The sequence below is a fragment of the Chionomys nivalis genome, chromosome 12 (assembly GCF_950005125.1).
Source record: "Chionomys nivalis chromosome 12, mChiNiv1.1, whole genome shotgun sequence".
Taxonomy (NCBI): domain Eukaryota; kingdom Metazoa; phylum Chordata; class Mammalia; order Rodentia; family Cricetidae; genus Chionomys; species Chionomys nivalis.
In genome coordinates, this window is record NC_080097.1 from 46512692 (window position 1) to 46533206 (window position 20515).

General features: G+C 48.0%; 1 protein-coding gene across 2 annotated transcripts in view; it reads left to right on the plus strand.

Moving 5' to 3' along the window:
- The window catches only part of Dpysl2 (dihydropyrimidinase like 2), a 103456-nt gene extending 95603 nt beyond the window's left edge, over positions 1 to 7853 (plus strand). For both annotated transcript variants that reach the window (XM_057785733.1, XM_057785734.1), the window contains exons 12-14: positions 2034 to 2213; positions 3058 to 3223; positions 5300 to 7853. In XM_057785733.1, coding sequence (XP_057641716.1) covers positions 2034 to 2213; positions 3058 to 3223; positions 5300 to 5391 — 438 coding nt within the window. In that variant the 3' untranslated portion in view covers positions 5392 to 7853. The remainder of the gene's footprint in view (positions 1 to 2033; positions 2214 to 3057; positions 3224 to 5299) is intronic.
- The last annotated feature ends 12662 nt before the right edge of the window (positions 7854 to 20515 follow it).

Here is a 20515-nt window from a genome sequence, read left to right on the forward strand (position 1 = left end):
CTTGGATAAAAGGGTCCATGGCCAAGGTTGTGTCTGTCTGGAGATGGATCACAAATTAGGAAGTGATGGGAGTGAGATAGATGTCACCTTGATCTTAGCCATCCCTCACATGCTCCCCAACGTCATGCCAGAGGAGACAGGATTCTCTCACTTTGCTCTACACGCAAAGATCTTTTATTGCGTCATTGTCGTCACATAAGCCTCGGGAGGGTGGCGTGTGAGGAAACCTAAAAGTTCTAAGGCAGGGTTTAAGTGACATGGACCACTGTTATCCAGTGCCTGCCTTTCGCCATGCACAAGACAAATACCGATGATGAGATACATCTTTAGTTTCTGTACCACGATGCAGGAAAGCACCCAAGATGAGGGTGCTAATTGGGACCGTTATGACCTTTGTATGGGGTCAGGAAGATGCAGGTCAGTCCTTGGGGAGGTGGTGTGGAAAAGCCCACCATGCTTCTGCCGCGCCCTTAAGGGTGGGGGTGTGGAAGAAGGTCCCACCTGAAGTTCTGAACTGGAAGCTGGCACTCATGCAGGCTAGGGTTTAAATCTCACTGCCTGTGTGGGTCAGACAGTCTTGAGCTGAGAATGCCGTGGGTGGCACTTCCGTGGTGCTAAACCGCAGGACCTAGGGTACCCCCTGGAGGATCTGGCTTCCCCTAGGCTACTGCGCCTGCACAGCCAACTCTGATTTCAGGGACAAGCATCCTGTTCAGGGGGTCGCTGTGAGCCATGGTGTCCCCCAGAATCACGGAATCCATCTTTAAATCCTCTTACCTGCAGCCCTGCCCCTCCACTTTTGTTTACAGCAACGCCCCACGTTTCTCTGTGGAGCCTCTGCACAGTGCTGAGAGCAGTCACTGGCACTACGGAGCAGTGTGGCTTTGCCACGTGAGACACATCCTGCTATGTCATTGTGGCCTTTCTCTGTACTCTGCGGCCGCTGCACAAGCAGAAGCGGCCTTTGACCTGGGTGGTGCGGCCCCGCCCTCAACACAGATCTGCTAGCATTTTTTTCTCTTGGCCCGAGTTTTCCCAGAAGCACATCTGCTCTGTGACACATGCTAACCTCCAGCTGCAGCGAAAGAGCTGTAGGCCTCCTGCCGGCGCTGAGCCAGAACTCCGAGGACTGTGGACGCGGCTCTCAGCTTCGCTGGCAAACACACAGGAAAGCCTCCCACCCGTTTCCCAGGAGGGGGCGCCAGACTGCCTGTTTTCACTCTCAATGACATGAGCCCCCAAACACCTGTGGGTCACTGAGGACTCTAAACCTCAATCCTCACAGGCTTTTACACGTCTTTTACATGCCACCAGTCTATACTGTTGAGGACTGTGATTGAACCTTAAGCTCCTTATAGGCTTGTCATCCAGGCAAGGCTGTAGAAAACCGCCTCATTTCGTAGTTCAGTTGGATCTTGTTCAGAGGCGAGCCTTGGGAAGTCTACCTGCTCTGGGAAGAGTTGGTGGACACGGTCTCTGCTAATGAAGAGCCCTTTTCTTCCCTCCCCATTCTGTTTCTCTTTTCTCTTTTTAAATTGTACTGAGGACTGAACCCAGGGCCCTGTGCATTTAAAGGGTTCTACCACTAAGTCCATTCTGTCACTAAGCTACAGCTCCACTCTGTTAAAACAGCCTTGAACGCACTGTAGCTCAGGCAGGGCCTCGACTTGTGTGTGAACTTGCTGCCCCAGAATGCTGAGCATCTGGTTCATAGGTCTGCCCACAAGATACAGCTGGAATGATTTAATTGTAAAGTGTTTACAAACATGCGCGCGCGCGCACACACACGCACGCACGCATGTGCACGCATGTGCTTACTGCTCATGTTATTACATGTTTGTTTTTCTCTCAGATTTGGAGGTGGAAATGAGTTGAGTTCATATTATAGACAGAAAGTGAGTGTCCCCGGGGTGGCTAATGGGGACAGGCTCCATCTCTGGGGTATACCAGTAAGCTTCATCAGCCTGATTCAGTCTGGGACAGGGACAGGGACAGGGATTGCTCTGATGGTAGCCGTCCTCCTCTACCCCCAGGCTCTTGAGTACAACATCTTTGAAGGCATGGAGTGCCGTGGCTCCCCCCTGGTAGTCATCAGCCAGGGCAAGATCGTCTTGGAGGATGGCACGCTCCACGTCACCGAAGGCTCAGGACGCTACATCCCCCGGAAGCCCTTCCCTGACTTCGTGTACAAGCGCATCAAGGCAAGGAGCAGGGTGAGTGACTTGGCTAACTATTAAACATCATGGGTTGAGTTTAATGCCGCAGGCATTCACTAAGTACCGTGAGTCAGAATACTGAGACGGGGGACGGAAACATAAAGACAACTTGACGTTTTCATCCTGAAACTGAGCCTGCTGGTGGAAGAGACAAGGATGACCACAGCTCTGATGATGAGTGTGGGGTAAGAACCCAGAGGAGGGAATCCCTGCTGCAGAATCACGGAAGAGGATGCTATGGAAGAATACATTTGGGGTTTGAAGTTTACATAAGAGTTTCCCGAGCCAAAGAACACTAGGAAGATGGGATGTGATGGGTGGAAATCCGATGGTGTGTTCAGGGTGTGGCGAGCGCTCCGGAACTGAGGTGGGGAAGGGGTGGAGCTGTAAGGGGAGTAAAAGAGGAGTGAGATTAGAAAGATAGACAGTTTGACCTTGAAAATGACCCCAGATCCTCTTCACAGTATGATCAAGGGCTTCTTGGAGGGTTCAAAGATGATGTGACCGGGTGGGAAAGAATTGTAAGAAACCAGCAGAGTAACGCACTGGGGACCCACCTTGGGAGGGAGGGCTTTGGCCTGGAACTTCAGGTGCTGGTTGCGTATCTGTGCCTATTGTAGTTGTCCATGGGGTGGAGGGCTAGTCCCCGGGCATCCCTGGTCTGTCTCCTAGTTCCCAGGCATCCCTGGCCTGTCTGCTAGTTCCCAGGCATCCCTGGTCTGTCTCCTAATCTCCAGGCATCCCTGGCCTGTCTCAGCTGCTGTTCCATCGCACTGGGAGGGTTCCGGGAAGATGTCCTCTGTGAATGTGACATGGATTGTGGGGTGATTGTGTGTTTCAGCTGGCCGAGCTGAGAGGGGTCCCTCGTGGCCTGTATGACGGACCTGTGTGCGAGGTGTCTGTGACACCCAAGACGGTCACTCCAGCCTCATCGGCTAAGACATCCCCTGCCAAGCAGCAGGCCCCACCTGTTCGGAACCTGCACCAGTCTGGATTCAGCTTGTCTGGTACGGCCAGGGCTGGGCGGTTCTGGGTAGGTTCTGTAGAGCCAGTAGGTTTTGTAGTAGGTTCTGTAGAGCCAGGCTGGGACTTCACAGAAAATGCAAGGTAACAACCATCTCATTCTTTCCCTGATGGGGAGCGCTCCAGCCACCAGACCTGAGTCTGTCAATGACAAACTGGGCTTCAGAATCTTCAGATCAGATTTTGTGCCATGGGATGCTGAGACACCCACCCTGTGTGTGACCCCTTTGAGACTGAAGGGACAGTTTCTGGTCTGTCACATCCATTGTTAAAGAGGGACTGTGGCAGATGAGTGTGGAGCCTGGACTCTCTGCAGCCCGCCTCACTCAGACCTTCTGTGCCTCAGCCCTCACCTGTGCGGTGAGTCTCAGCACCGGCTCCCCGTAGGCCTGCTGTGACATCCACTGAGTTAACTCATGTTAGTTGCCCACGGCAAAGCCACCGGACATGTGTGAACCATCTGCAGGGGTAAAACCTGTGACAATCCTCGTGGTGACAAAAAAGTAGACTTTCTGTCTTGGAAACTTCCTTCCCCTCTTTCTTCTGGCCCACGATGGGGCCTTCCGTTCCCCAGTTTTCCAAGCTTAGACAGACATCCATGTCCCGTGGCCTGTCAACAGCATGGTTCATCGCACCGATTCCCTTTTCTTGCCACGTCTGCTGGGTTTTATTTATTTATTTATTTGATTTTCAAGACAGGGTTTCTCCATAGCTTTTGGTTCTGTCCTGGAACTAGCTCTTGTAGACCAGGCTGGCCTCGAACTCATAGAGATCCGCCTGCCTCTGCCTCCCAAGTGCTGGGATTAAAGGCGTGCGCCACCACCGCCCGGCAGTCTGCTGGGTTTTAGAACATACTTTACATGCCTGTGACAGATGAGGAGTTTCCCACTTTCGGGACTCTTTGAGGTGTTTTGGTTTGGGAGACAGGCCCTTAAACCAAAGTTTTGTCCCTAAAGTATGAGATCCGTCACAACGCCTATCACCATGTTATTTACATAGATGGTGCAGGTTGCTAGACCTTTCTGTGAAAGAAATGCTTGGAACTGGAAGCCAGCTTGCATTTTTAAAATTAGAAAAATATCATGTAGATAATGAAATATTTTGTGACTAAGACCCAAATTCAAACAACATGTGGGCAGGGCAGATGGCTCAGCAGTTAAGAGTGAACTTTGATCTTGTGGGGGACCCAAGTTTGTTCCTAGCGACCATGCTCAGGTGGCTTTCAACCACTTGTAACTCCAGCTCCAGGAGATCCAGTGCCCTCTTCTGGCCTCCTCAGGCACTGCACTTATGTGCATGAACCCCACACCTTTCTCTCTCTCTCTCTCTCTCTCTCTCTCTCTCTCTCTCTCTATATATATATATATATATATATATATATATATATATATATGAAACAAACACACAGTGCATCTGTGTTTCATATACATGTGACAAAGTCTTGAAGGGGATTTCTTTTTTTTTTTTTTTTTTTTTTTTTTTTGGTTTTTCGAGACAGGGTTTCTCTGTGGCTTTGGAGCCTGTCCTCCTGGAACTAGCTCTGTAGACCAGGCTGGTCTCGAACTCACAGAGATCCGCCTGCCTCTGCCTCCCAAGTGCTGGGATTAAAGGCGTGCGCCACCATCGCCCGGCTTGAAGGGGATTTCATGCAGTATTTTTAGTATATGTCTGACTGTAGTCTGTCCTAGCAGGTCAGGTGTGGAATTTTCCACTGTCACATCATGTCAGCTCTCAAGTGCTTTTAGAGTTCAGGGTATTTTGGGTTTGGGAGCTCTAGATCCAGCATTCTTGACCTGGACCGTTCGTACTCCTCCTGAGTGAAGAGCCATACTCGCTAGGACCTTGAATATAACTGCTTTCCCCGGAAGATATGACTTGCACCAAGTATGACCTGTGGGCTGAATGGGTGTCCACTCTACTTCCTGTAGTTTGAACCTTTAGTGAGGTTTGGGAGAAGGGGTAAGGCTGTGTGTGCTTGGTTCAGTTTTTCCCCTAGGAGTGTACCTGAGCAAACCTCAGGAGTCTGATTTGATTTCACCTATGTTTTAACTTTTTCCTAGGTGCTCAGATTGATGACAACATTCCCCGCCGCACCACCCAGCGCATCGTGGCGCCCCCTGGTGGCCGTGCCAACATCACCAGCCTGGGCTAAAGCCCCTAGGCCTGCAGGCCACATGGGGACGGGGGATGGGACACCTGAGGACATTCTGAGACTTCCTTCCTTCCAATTTTTTTTTTTTTTTTTTAAATTTTAAAGAGCCTGTGATAGTTGCTGTGGGCAGCCAGTTCCTGGGGCTTCCTCTTGGGCCCCCTACACTCGGTCTCCCCTTGGAGTTTCTGAATTCGCTCACCCAAGCCCCTACACAGTTGTGAACACCACACCCAAGCCTAGCCACCCACCCCACACGGAGCTGCATCTCACACGCAGACACACACCACCAAGCAGATCCCAGCGAGGGTGCCCCATCACACCCTCGGCTGTGTGGTTAGCACCTTCCTCTCCTGGGAAGATATAGTGAATTGCCCTGAGCTGCCTTCTTTTCTTTTAAAATAATTTTTAAAAAGGGGTTTTCTTTGTGGGATTGGGGAGGGATGGGATGGGGAGGGATAAGGGAGGTTTTTTGTTTTTTTTTTTTTTTAATACTAAATTGAAAGCCTGGTTCAATATTAATCCACGGGTCTTGAACTGGACATCCTAATGATGCAATTATGTAACCATAGCGCAGATCCGAGGCTGGCAGGCTGCGGCTGCCCCTCTGGAGAAGCTCCTCGCATCTCCATCGCCATCCCTTACTCTTCCGGGTCAGCTGTTGTAAAGAGGCTGGTTTTCTTCGTTGACCTAGATTTTGCGGCAGGTTAGACCTTTTGAAGGTTCTCCTCACCCTTTCCCCACATCTTCTGTCTGTTCTGGCTTTTTCTCCTGCACTCACAGAGAGATTGTGATATTGATTCCTTGCTTTGTGTTTCCCCACAGTGTTCTTTTCTTACCCTGCGGCCTGCTCTTAAAGCCGTGCATTGCGATTTGGCTGCAGGCACAACCTGAGAGGACCCTACCTAGTTTTGTACCCACGGCCATAGTTTTGTGCGGTCCAGGTTTCTGTTAAGATTGGTGCTATCCAGTTCCCATCACTAGGAGGTGTCTGAGTTTGAGGCTTGCCGGACACAGGGGTGACCCGGATTGCGACACCAGTATTGTCATGTGTGGGCCCAGAATAGAGTCACATGTGCAGAAACATGAAGAATTAGGCCGCAGAAGTGACAGAGGTCCTGGTCAAATCTGTAAATCCAGTTCTCAAGCTCATATGACCCTACCAAGCTGGGGCCAGTGTCTCTGTGGAGGAGCCCTTCCCTGCCTTTCCCAGGAAAAGCTGAGAATTCCTGGACACTAGGTCTTCTCAGTGCGTGCGTGCGTGTGTGTGTGTGTGTGTGTGCGTGTGTGCGTGTGTGTGTGTGTGTGCAGGAGGGAACATTTCTTTTTCTGTCCAGTTATTTCAAAAAGTCTAACATGATGTGGGAATCCCTTCTAAGGGTGGAAATCTTGGGGGGAATAATTAGACTTCAAGCCTGTTTTACAGGAGGAAAGACCCTGTCTTAGGAAACAATATCTCATGGGAAGAAAACTGTACAGATTGAATGCATGGCCCACTTAGAGACCCTGTCACCTCATGTTTGTCACCCTTCCTCTTCCTGTTGTAGTGACAGCTTTTCATTAGCTGGCTTCTTTCTGTATTTGCCAACATCTGTCATACTTCCTTCCAAATATGTTTCCAGGTCCGTGTGAGCAGTGTTAGGTCCACAGGCCCTTTACAAATCCAGTCTGCTGTGTAAAACAGGGCCTCAGAACACAGTGATGCTTTGAGTGACCACACATTTTGCCTTTGAGGTTAATGGTTGGGGTTTTGGTTTGTTGTTAATTTTTGTTGTTTTTAAAGGTAACTGGCACTTTTAAACATTGGTTGACTTAATATATTTGCTTCCCACCCCCCCTTACCTGCACTTAAGAGAGGAAATTTGAACAAGTTGGAAACCACCTTTCTGTTCGTTTGTTTGGGTTCTGAGAAACCCTCGCAGCTCTTCAATACTCACCGTCTTCCTGCTGTTTCTTGTTTGGGGCCATGGCCCTGTCGATCGTTTTTAGGTCATTTTCTTAAAAACCAAACCAAACCAAACAGTTTCAAACCTGAAGATTCCCGCAGTCCGTGTAAGCATGTTTGCCCGTCGGCTCGCTTTCTGTGTCTGTTAAATGAATGTCCTATGTAAATGCTAAGATAAGTCAGCACAGTGTCTCAGAACTGAATAACTGCAGTGACTTGATGCTCTAAATCAATGTAGGATTTACTGCTAGATGGTTTTTAACCCTTGAACTTGTGATTGTGACCCATGAGGGGGGGACCTTTCAGTGCTAAAGCTGATCATGTGTGTAGCCAGGAAGGTACTTTCGTTTTTGTTTTTTTTTTTTCAAAAAAAATTTTTTTGTTTTATTTTTTGTAACCGCTGTCTTAATGGCAAAATAATTATGGTAAAATACAAGTCTCGTGTTTATTATTCCTTAAGAAGAAGTCTGTGTTATATTACCACTGAACACCCAATAAAGCAGAATGTGGTTGTTTCAGAGGCTTTGTCTGTATTGAGACCCTTACAGTGTATCGCCTTCTCTCTGAAGTTACTCATGGGGAAGCTCAGGGCATGGCTTAGATTCAGGCCATGGACCAGCTCCTGAGTGCTTACCCCCTTGTCACAGGTTGCTATGGAAACCCTGGTGACAGGATGAGTTCTCATCCCAGACAATGCCCCATCCGGGGGCTGAGGGCCACGGAGGCTGAGGATCAGTGTCTGAAACCCCATCCTGGAGAGGAGGCCCTGAGCCTCCAGGAGTGCCATGCCAAATGCAAGAAGCCTGGGATCCAGGTGGGGCCACAGGAGCTGAGGCGGGTGTTCCGGGTAGGCGCTGGTCTTCCTTCCGATGTTTTTATGGGAAATCTTCCAATTAATTGGGGGGAGGAGAGAAAGAAGACCACCTAGTGTGTCCTGACACCTCAGTGGAGGCGACGTCAAAACCAAGAGCGAGACCTAGGCTTCCACCCTCAGCCCAGGGTGGAATGCTGGTAAGGGTGAGAGGCATGCTGGGCTCTCAGTTCCCTGCTTCAGGTCGCATTTGCTCTGGCTGAAGAAGGAGCATGCTTTGGGCACCCTGGGCCGTCCTATGATAGGGCTGGTTTACCCCTGGGCCCCATAACAGATTGTACCATCATCATCATCTAAACTGGATATGAGGTAAAATTCAGAATTATACAAGCCCAGCCAGGAGGCTGAGGCAAGACTGGGTGACGTAATGAGGTCCTTCCTTCAAGAAAATATCAATGAAAAGGAAAAAGACAATGTTATTATTACAAGCAAAGAGATGGGAAAGTAATAGGAAAAACAAGGCCCCATGTCACTTAGAGCAAGGCACCTGCTTGGATCCTTTAAACACTCACAGTGACCTACAACGACCAGTCACAACATTGACTGTAGTTAAGGGTGAAATGGTCTTTAATTGAGATGGTTCCGGAATGAAAGGCTTGGGTTCTCCTGGGAGCCACAGTGTCGAGTGTGTGGGGCTGCCCTTGTGACCGAGTAAGTCAAATGTGAGAAAGGGGAGCAGGAAGTCTTCAACATGAGGAACCTGTGTGGGGATAATGAAGAGCCCAGCTCCATCCCATCACCTCCCAGACTCCACTCACACCAAGAAGGGCCTGTGGGCTCTAGCTCACAAGTCCGCATTCCACTCAGCCCCTCAGGAGACTGCTCTGTGCAGGATAGGCCCCACAGAGGCCCCTTCAGGCACTAAGAGGTGCGGATCCACTTGGACAGGAACTGAAAGTGATCCAGATACTGAGCTTTGCTCCAGGCTGCGGCTGGGAGCGTCTCATCCACTGTCGGCCACTCTTAAGTGGCGAGGGGCATGCTGGAGGAGGCTGCGTCTAGAGACGGGCCAGGTACTAGTGGTATGGTTAAGTCCTGGCAACTGTGTTCCTGTTGGTAGATTTCACTCTACACTAGTGATTCTCCATCTCCCTAATGCTGTGACCCTTTAATACAGTTCTTCATGTTGGGCTGACTGCCCCCCCCCACAACCATAAAATTATTTTGTTACTACATCGTGACTGTAATTCTGCTACTGTTATGAAATGTAATGTAAATATTTGATACGCAACCCACATGGGGTCGTGACTCACTGGTTGAGAACAGCTGTTCTAGACACATGCATAAAAGCTTAAGGAGGCCAGGAGAAAATATGAGGGGCGAGCGAGGAAGTCTGTGACATGCCTCGCCTTGAACTTGTGGTTAAGCCTTGCACTGTTCCGAGCCAAGGCCCCATCGCAGGCAAGGTTCTGTAGCATGCGTTCTCTTAGGAGAGGCTGAGCTGGCTCTTCTCCCATCGGCTGTGATGTGATGGGGTTCAGCCCCCATCTTGCTCCTGAGCGGGAGTGTTTGTAGAAAACCTGGCTCTCAGTACAGGACCTGGGAGTCATCTCACCTGCTCAGTCTCCAGCTTTTTCTGCCCTTTGGTGAACGGCAAGCCAGGGATGGAGTACAGCTGGGGCAGGGAAGTGCAAAGGGACACCAGGCCAGAAACAGTGTCCTCTGTGCCCCTTCTAAGAATCTAAATACCAAGAAATGATTGATAATCACCCAGGGTTCATTCTTGGGTGACTGCAAAGACTATTGGAGATGTAGGGGATGTTGGAGATGGTCTCCATTGTTTCCAAGCAATCGGTTGGTTAAAGTCACACAGCTGACAGCTAGCATTCATTATGGCACTGTGTGCTATGAGCTGTGTGCCCATTAACAGAGCTAATCTTTGCAAAAAGTCATGAAGAAGAGGCCATTGTGCTGGCGAAGTGATAAGGAGACGGAGCACAGAGAGTCAAGGCAGTTTTCTTAGAAGCAGCTTTGAGTCTGCAATCCTGGGACCAGGAAACACACACACACACACACACACACACACACACACACACACGTCTTCAAGGGAGAACTTAATGTTGCAGAAAGACCCAAGGAGGTCAGCACAATGTATCAGATGCCCTGGAACTATAGTTACAGATGATCGTGAGCCACCATTCAGGAGGTGCTGGGATCTGAACCTGGATCCTTTGCAAGAGCAGCAAGTACTCTTAACCACTGAGCCCTTTCTTGACCCCTCAAGTATATTTGCTTTTTGGAGACACCGTTTCCTTAGGTATCTCGGTCTTGTCTTGAACCCATGATTCTTCTGCCTCTGTTTCCCAAATGCTGAAATGACAGGCACACGCCACTCCACTCAATCAAAAATATGTGGAGAAAAGAGAAAGAAAAGGCAAACTGGATTTCCTAGACAGAAAGCCATTATTATGAGAGTGATAGCAATATAAATAAAGTATGGCAAGGATATAAGAAGCTAGAATAGATCCACAAGAGATGCAGAAAACACATTTCAGTCTCCGAATTTGCACTGTGGTCATCCTGCACACTTTAGTTTGCACAGCTGGCTTGCCTACATTCCCCCCTGCCTGACAGCCTGCACAATCTGTTTCCCTAGTGCTCTCCACCTCTCACCCCTATCCTCCCGTCCAGGATCTCAGAAGAGCCTGTGGATGATGGCAATTGAAGAGACACCTCCTACTTGCTCTGTGCATTAAGTAACCCAGCCTTTCCCTCAATAAGTGGCTAGCTAGCCAGAGACAGAAATGTGTCTTACCTTATTTTACTTACCTCGGGCTGTAAATAAAATAACGTCTATGAGAATCCTTTGCAAAAACAATCATTTGAAAAGGGCAAAGTGACCTAGATACTAGATGCCTTGTTGCCTGATCAAACTCTGGCATAAGGGAAGGGCTGGCGCCCACAGGGGTGACAGACGAGGAGAGCCCTGAGCGCCAAAGGCTCTGCTGCTGCTGGAAGAAGCCCAACTTAGGCTCACGGCTGCTTAGCCTGAGGGCTCCTAAGAGGAACCCATGGAGGACTGGAGAAGACCTCGCACCGGGGCTTATGTTATGACTAGACGATACATGTCAGAGTCGCGATGAACACTGACACCCGAGCCCCACTAGTGTTAAAGTTACAGAAACAACTTTTTTTAACAAGGAAGTCGTTTCATGCAGGCCCACAACCACCTTGACTTGTTCAGGAGGAAGAGATGGAGGGCAGAGAAGATGCCGATATAGTCCCATATATTCCTCCAGTCATGACCTTGTCTAGGGACTGAGGATTTTAGTTTTATCTTCTTTATTCCTAGATCTCTCTCTCTCTCTCTCTCTCTCTCTCTCTCTCTCTCTCTCTCTCTCTCTCACACACACACACACACACACAAATATACATTTGAATGTGCTCTGAATGCACTCGAAATCTGACCCTCTTACACCCTTTCTAAGCATGGACTCAGATGCAATCTCTCTTTCTCTGTATGTGCGTGCGTGCGTGCACACATGTGCCAGAAGCCAGATGTCACCCTCAGGTAACAATCCTCAGGATGTCATCTACTTTCTTTCCTCCCCATTTGAGACAGAATCTCCCATTGTCCCGGACCCATTAATTATGCTGTTTGCTGGTTGACCAGTAAGCCTACAGGATCCTCCCGTCTCTGTCTCCTCAGCACCAAAATCACAAGGCTTTTTACATGGGTTCTGGACACTGAATTCAAGCCCTCATGCTCACCCAACAAATAGTTAGTGGCTGAGTCATCTTCCTAGCTTTCCCGTTCTGATGGTCCTCTGGCTTGGGTCTCCTTCTTGCTCCAAAGATGCCTTTATCACGCATGTGCAGATGTCTAGGGGAGAAAGCATTGCTCTCTCCCACTTCTCTGTGATGTTGTGCGCCCTCTGCTGGGAGGAGATACATCCTTCCTCTCATGTGCTTAAGCAGGATTGAGAAAGCTGGCAATGCAGTCCTAGATGGCTGCATCAGAAGAGGGAACAGGACGAGGAGGTCAGACTCTCGCGGAGCACAGAGCACCATCTCAATGGAGGAAAGGAAGATGGATCCACAGCCGTATCTCTCCCACCATGTGTACCCTCTACTCATCCTTCCCACCCTATGGTCTCCACCTGTATTAGCCACCCCGTAGCTTCCCCTCTGTACCCCCAGGATCAAGTGGTAGGCAGTTTAGCTTTCTATATAGGTTTCATAATTTCCTCCAACCTATGCCTCCTACTCGGACCTGAAGAACAGCCCCAACTATAGTCTGGCCAACCAGCCTGTATCCACAGTCTGAATCCAGAGGCTGACTCCACAGGGGGTAGTCCACCTGTTCATGGCTTGAGTGTTCCCTGGTAATCCATGCTAGTGCCAGCCAATAAAGACTGAGTGGGAATCATGGCTCAGCCACGGGTGCCTAGCTTCTCTCCCAGGCACTACCCTGTGCGAATGTGCTGTGGAAACCCAGTGGGCCACACTAGTTTCTTTCCATTTGAATCCATGCTTCCCTCTGAGTGTCTGCCTTCTTCTGCTTTTTCTCAGGTGAACCTCTCACATCCAACTCTATAGATGTGTCATAATCAATTCATTATCCATTAATCCCCCTTCACCACCGCACAGTACCGCCTTTCTCCAGGAAGGTCCTTCCTCGTCTCGGTCTGCCCATTCTTCAGAATGGCTGCAGGTTAATTGTTGCTTCTGTCTCAGTTCCTCTTCCTTCTTTAGGGGTAATAGCCCGCATTGCAGTATAGCAAACCAACACCAAAGGCAGACGACTCATTAAGAGAAACGCTCTATTTAAACGAGAGGTTTGGAGATTTCAAGTTCACAGTCCAGTGGCTGTGTTTGTTTTATTTCTGTTGAGGCTGACAGTTCGCAGCGCTCCATAGCAAGAGTGTGTGTGAGCTCAAGGTCCAATCTCAAGCTGGAAGGTGTGTGTGTATGTGTGTGTCCTGCTCTGTATAAATGGTCCCCTCTGTTAGTTCTGCAACACCAGTGGCTCGCAACTCTCCAGCGTCCTCTCCACTCCATGGTCAATTTCATCTCTCCTTTGCTTTTTCATGCCCCCCCTCCATGTTCTTCACAATGACTCATTTCCTCCAGGGAGGATCCACTTCCTAAAGGTTTTCTGATCAACAAAAGCAACCAGCTGTCACACACTCAACACAAGCACCAAGCTGTCACACACTCAACACAACAGACCAGCAGTCACATGCTCAACACAAGCACCAAGCTGTCCTACGCTCAACACAAGAGACCACAGTCACACACTTAACACAAATGACTAGCTGCCACACACTCCTGCCACCATGCCTCTCCCACCATGGTGGACTGTACCCTTGACCTGTGAGCAGAAATATAACCATCCCACCTGTAAGTTGCTTATTGTCATGCAACAAGAAAAGTTACTAAACTGAGGAAAAAACTCCCCCCAAACAGTATCTCTTAGGTCTTCCCTTATACTAACCAACCTCAAAGTGGTGTTCATGCCTAAAACAACCGTGGCAACTGGGTACATGGTTTTATCCACATATTCTTCCATAGGACCAAGGTAGCCAGCTTCTCTGGTTGGAGGAAACCAATCAGAATGGAAATTAAGTTTAGGGAAAGGAATATGAAAAAGGAAATTGGATAGGTGTGGGATAACTCTGCTTGCTGTCTTCCCCTCTCTTCCCAGTCTCTAAATTCATCTTGCTAATTCTTATAAGAGATACTTATCTTGAATAAAATTATATTTTTGCCGGGCGGTGGTGGCACACACCTTTAATCCCAGCACTCGGGAGGCAGAGGCAGGCGAATCTCTGTGAGTTCGAGACCAGCCTGGTCTATAAGAGCTAGTTCCAGGACAGGCTCCAAAACCACAGAGAAACCCTGTCTCGAAAAACCAAAAAAAAAAAAAAAAAAAATTACATTTTTATCTCAATTGAACCCAGAAAAGTTTTGGGGGTAGCTCTTGTTATCAGATGGAGTCTATAACAAAGAAGATATGGTCTCCAAGAGCTCAGTAGAAAGTAGACAAAGCTTTGAATATAAACATCTCACAATTATTTCATGTAACCCTTAGATGCATCATAGGCCATTTTTTTCTCATTGTGTGGGCATCATAGGCCATTTTTTTTTCATTGTGTGGATACTGTATTCTCCCATGCCCCACCTCAGTGGGTGTAGTCTTTTTTGGGGGGGGGCACTACCCAGTTCACAAATAAATTACACAGACACTTACTCTTATTTATAAATGCCCAGCCTTAGTTTGGCTTGTTTCTAGTCAGCTTTTCTAACTAAAATTGCCCAGTTTCTCTTTAACTACATTTTGCCTTTGAGCTTTTTAACCTGTCTTTATTCTATATTCTTCTTTCCTTCTTACTCCGTGGCTGGTAGTGTGTCTGGGTGACTGGTCCCTGGCATCCTCCTCTCCTTCTTTTCTTGCTTCTAGCTCTTCCCATTCCTCTCTTTTCCTCAAACCTAGAGTTCTCCTTCTATTTATGCTCTCTGAGGGCAGCCCTGCCTATCCCTCTCCTGTCTCGTTATTGGCTGTTCAGCTCTTGATTAGACCAATCAGGTGTTTTAGACAGGCAAAGTAACACAGTTTTACAGAGTTAAACAAATACAACATAAGAATGCGACACATCTTTGCCTCATTAAACAAATGTTCCATGGGGAAAAAATGTAACAATCTTAAACTAATACTCCATAACAAATGGGTTTCATTACGGTTGTTTACAGGAACATGGGTTGGTTAGACCACTGGCATCTCTTGGTTGGCAAGATGGCTCAGGGGTTAAGGGCACTTGTTTCATCCCCTGAACACACATAAAGGTGGAAAGAGAGAACTGCCTCCACAAACTTGTCCTCTGACCTGCACACTCGTGTCTTGTAGCAGTTTCCTTTTCCCCCAAGTAAATAAAGAAACAAATCAAAGAAAAAGAAAGCTCCTCTCCTTACCCAGGTAACCACTAATTGCCAGTAGATCCTCAGGGAAGCGTGGGACTTTATGAACCCCTCCCCTTTCCATAATGGAATGTTGTTTGGCTCAATCTCGTGCAGCTTTTGTGTAGACATCACGGCTGCTGATTGTTCAAGAGTGCAAAAGCTGTGCTATTCCCGGAGAACAGGATCTCACAGTTCTGCCCCTTCTCCCGGATGTTATACTCTTTCCGCCCTTTTCCCCACAGTTTTGCTGAGTCATGGAGCAAGACTTGCTGTTCCATTTGTTGCTGAGTATTCAACAGTCTACTTGATTTAGTACTTTGACCAGTTATGGGTCTCGGCAAGAGCCACCCCCCACTGCCAAAGCGGGCAGTGGCACTTATCTATGGGCTTAAACATAAATGTAAGAAAGGAAATTTGACAGGTACATGATATGATGTTCATTTAGCAATAAACTGCAGTAGTTTCTGCCTTAAGGTCAGTCCTCCCCCTAGTTACAGGCTTGAGATGACTCAGTGGTTAAGAACAAGCACTGCTTGTTCTTCTAAGGGTCCTGAGTTCAATTCCCAGCAACCACATGGCTGCTCACAACCATCTGTAATGAGATCTGGAGCCCTCTTGAGGAAGAAACCTGGTCAGTCATCCTCATCAACTTAGACCATAAAACCCAATATGGACGAGTTCAATAGAACCACCATATACGGGGCTGCCCATGCATGCTTCAGCATTGCCAGGGCATACATTTCATTCATTTTCATAGTACCACATACGAATTCCTGGGAATGGAACACAATCCAATTAGAAAGTAGTTGGTTTCTCTGACACAGCCATGCCGCTGCTGCACCAGCAGGCTCATCTTGCCTGGCAGGCCCATAGTATAGCATCCCAAATCCGTAGAGGAGAAAGACTGTTAGTGACAGGTCTATCACAGTGGCCTCCATAGAACCTTCTGGTAGCTTTGAAAGTAGGTGGCTCACTTTTCAATGTCCTGTAACCAAAGAGTACCCTTCACTTGCCTTGTTCTCTCCCATCTGTGATCTCCCCAGAATCTAGAATCATCCTGTGGATTCTGGTCTTCTGGCCATGCCTACAAAGGGTTATCTTTTTTTTTTTTTTAAAGATTTTATTTATTACATATACAATACAGTGTTCTGCCTCCATGTCAGAAGAGGGCACCATATCTCATTGTAGATGGTTGTGAGCCACCATGTGGTTGCTGGGAATTGAACTCAGGACCTCTGGAAGAGCAGTCAGTGTCCTTAACCTCTGAGCCGTCTCTCCAGCCCAAAGTTCTATCTTTACTGTGTTAAAAAATACAGTCTAAAAGTGGAAAGCACCAATCCCTGGGCTTGGGATCCTGTAATAAAAAGAGACATCTAGCCGAGATGAGCACATGCCTTCAAGCTCTTTGCTTTCCGGTTGGGGCCACAGTGTGACCAGCTGCTGCAAATTTCTGCCTTAATCCCCCACCTGGATGGATTGCGCCTTAACCTCTGAGTCTAAAAGTATTTGCTTCTCCTCAGTTGCTTTTGTCAGGGTATTTATCACAGGCAAAGAAACTAGGATACCATCTTCTGCCCGGGATAGAGGCTCACTCTTGGCAAACTAATGCTTCGGTTTATCCCACGAGAAGCGACTCCCCCAGGAGATGACACAGGGAGTCTCTCCGTGGTTTATAAGTGTTTTGCTCGGAAGAAAAGAGTGCGCCATCTCGAACGACGGGCAAAGGTTATGTTCAATGTGGTTTGCTAGCTCAAGCATACAGAGCTTGGCAAAACAAAGTCAATGCCCTGGAGTTAGAAGGTAGAAAAGGGGGGGGGGGGAGAACTTCAGGTTAGGGATGTCAGGAGAAAGATGGGAAAAAAAGACCTCTACTGATGGAAACTCACCTGAGAAAATGATCAAGAAACCTTTGTACCAGGGGGGCTAATGTTTGCTGACTTGGTAAGGAGTTGCTCCTTGTAGTAGGATAAGAGTTCTGAGCACTTTGGGGGCCAGTGACACCTCTCTGTGTACTTCTACTCTTGAGTGCCTGCTTGAAATGCTCTCCTCTGTTCTTCTGCTGCCCCAGTAGCTAACGGCTGCACTAGCAATAACCCCAGCACTGGGAAGACAGGGGAGACTGTGATCTCTAATTATGGATCTGGAAATAGGCTAGGAGAACTACGTGAAAGTCAAGTGTTTCAAAAATGGTTTCCTCTTATTTGTTTTTATCTTATGGATGTGCGAGAGTGCCTGTGGTACATATGCACACTCTGTGGGTGTCAGTGACTGGAGAGGTTGGAGTATGGTGTCACAATTGGAGCTGCTGGGGGGTATAAACCATCCAATGTGAGTGCTGGCAGCAGAACGCAGCTCCTCTGCAAGGGCAGCGAATGCTATTGACTGCGGAGACGTCTGTCTAACTCAAGTCTTCTGTTCTCAGTGAATGACAAAGCTTGAAATGCACGTGTCCTGTCTTGAACTATCTTTGGTAGTCACGAGGAGATGAGGTTCGTGCGGGTGAGTGTGGGCTCTGGGACCATGCACAGATGTGTATTTGTAACTGGAACTTTAGGACAAAAACTGGGTCCTAGCAGCTTCAAGATGGCGCCCCTCAAGGGCCATCTGCTACAATACAGCATTTAAAGAGACGTGTAGTTGTAACCAGTCTTTCTCCATCCTACCTGCCAGCTCCCAAATAACCACATGGAAACTTCTTATTAATTATGAAAACTCAGCCTTAGCTTAGGCTTGTTTCTAACTAGCTCTTATAACTTAAATAAACCCATATTTTAAAATCTACATTCTCTTATATGACCCTATTACCTTTACTCTGTTCTGCCCATCTTGCCTCCTTCATGTCTGGCGGTGACTCCCTCTTTCTTTCCCCAGTGCTCTCTCTGTCCCACAGTCCCCCACCCCTTATACTTCCTGCCTTGCTATTGGCCGTTTAGCTTTTTATTAAACCAATCGCAGTGACACAATTTCACCCAGCATAAAGGAATATTCCACAACATGGAATGGTGGAAGCCAGGGAGGGAGGACTATTTCTGTGGCCAGCGTGTGAAGAGGAACAGAGAGAGGAGTTTGGTGTCCCCCAACTCTCTCCTCAAGGTTCTGACATGAAGTTTAGTCTTAAATAGAAGAGAAACTGGGCCAGGGAGCAAGAGGCGTGCATAGCTGCTGGTTCTTGCCAAGGCATGGTGCACCTGACCCCAATTCAGGTTCTTCAGAATGGTTGGAGGAAGTCCTGATATTTATCATCACATAGGGGACCAATCTGGCACTCGGGAGATGCTCATTCCAGGATGCTGTCCTGTCTTCATGGGTGGCTGTCCTCTGGGAAGTCATAAAGGGAAGGGGTAGCCTGTCTTGAAAGACTCAAGATGACTGAAGGCTTAGGATGGTAATTCTTCTGTTTTCAGACTTGAAGTGGGGGTAAAATGCAGTCAGACAGGCACTCCTTGAGTGACTCACACATCCGTGTGCAGAGCTCAGCAGGTGGCCCAAAGTAAAGGAGCCAGGCACAGATTGAAGATGCTGGCTTGCATCCTGCATGTGACTGCCTGGTGGGCCCAAGTGAGGAGTCTGAGTACCTGCTCTCTGCATGCCTCATTCTGAGCTGGGTGTGTAAGCTGCTTGTGGAAACTCTCAGCTTCCGCCATGGCATATTTTGGCGTGTGAGGTCCAGATGAGCTGGTGTGTAAAAATGCACCAGGACCCATGCCAAAAATACTTCCCCCATGGCGCATGTGCGCATGCGCACGTAGGGGGTACATTAGCCTTTGCCTTCCAGGTCTCATGCGTGTCAGAAGTAGCATAAATCCGTTTTGTTTTATATGTGGTTAACAGAGCCTTAAGGACAGAGACATGTTTTATTCGATGCCCGTAGTGCTTAACAATTTCTTCCACACACAGGTGCTAAATATCCCTGGTCCTGTCTTATAAAACAGCGTGGTATCAAAAAACAGAAACTCTGGGGCTTCCGGCATTTCCAGAATGAGCGTCCTAGCCCTCGGAGGTCATTCTGAGAACAGCAGTCCTTTGCCTGGTGGCCTTAACTTCACTGTCCACAGAGACCTGGTGGACAGAAAGGAAAGCCAGGGAATTGAGAATGAACGACCCTGGTTGTGCAATGCGCTCAGTTGGCCCCTAGATGGCGGCAGTGCACGAGCCTTAGAATGACTCGCACGGCCGGAGCTCTCAGAGATTTAAGCTTTCAGAGGCTCTGGAGTCAGAGCTCCCTGTGTGGGATCAAATCTGACCCGGGAGTTTAGGGACCGGGTGTGATCTGGAAGTGGTTTGCATAGCTAGGAAGTCGCAAATTAAGTCGAGCCATTGGGCCAAACGGCTCAGATGATCTTCCGGTGATAGCCCGTTCTGTAACAGCGTGCCTGCAATGTAACTAAGAATCAAGCGTAGGCAGGTGGGGAGAATCGGGAAGAGGAATTTGGAAAGGGAAAATTCAGGGCCAAAATATATGAAAAAATTAAATAAAAATTATTAAATGAAAAAAAAACCCTTAAGTGTTAAGCTCTGGTTATGTCCTGTAGTCAGATACTATCCTTTCCCTCCTACCTCTATCCCTCTCTCCTTCCCCTTCTCCCTCCATCCCTCTCTCCCTCCCCTCCTCCCGCCCTCCTCTCCCTCCTCCTTCCCTCCCTCCTTAGTCTTCTCTATCCCCCCCCCACCCCTTTCCTCCTCTCCCCTCCCATTTTTTTCCTGTTCTGTGGATCTGAAGTGGGTCCTCATGCTTGCGTGGCACATGATTAACCAAAGAGCCATCTCTTCAGTCTCAGAACCACCTTCACTTGTTTCTCTTGGTCAATGGAGTTGAGAATGTGTTTTTCAGATGTATTTATACAATTGCTGTTTCTCATTTCTTTAAACAACATGCTTCATAAAATGAGAGTAGGTAGGGCTTTATGTCTTTGAGAGTAGAGCGTATACATTTTAATGCACTGATCCTGAGCGTCGTTTTGGATTTATCCACATTTCATATTTTAATGCTGTTCTAAATTGGGCTGTATACATACTCGTATGGCTTAGTGTTTAGAACATAGTGATACTTAATTTTAAAAATTTGTTTGCATTTTATTTTTTAAGATTTATTTGTGTATATGTCTCTTTCTCTCTCTCTCTCTCTGAATGTTTTGCCTGCATTTACGTATGCGCAACCATGCATTAGTGACTGTGGAAGGCAGAAGAGGGAGTCGGTTCCCTGAACTGACATTAAGGCAGCTGTGAGCTGCCATTTGAGAACTAGGAACTAAATCCAGGTCCTCTGCAAGAGAAGCAAATGTTCTTAACCAGGTCTCCTCAGCATTTTGGTTTGTTTGTTTGGTGTGTGTCTGGGTGTGCACATGTGGAGGTTAGAGGATCACCCTCACAGCTGGATCCTTCCACCGTGTGGTTTTCAGGAGTGGAATTCA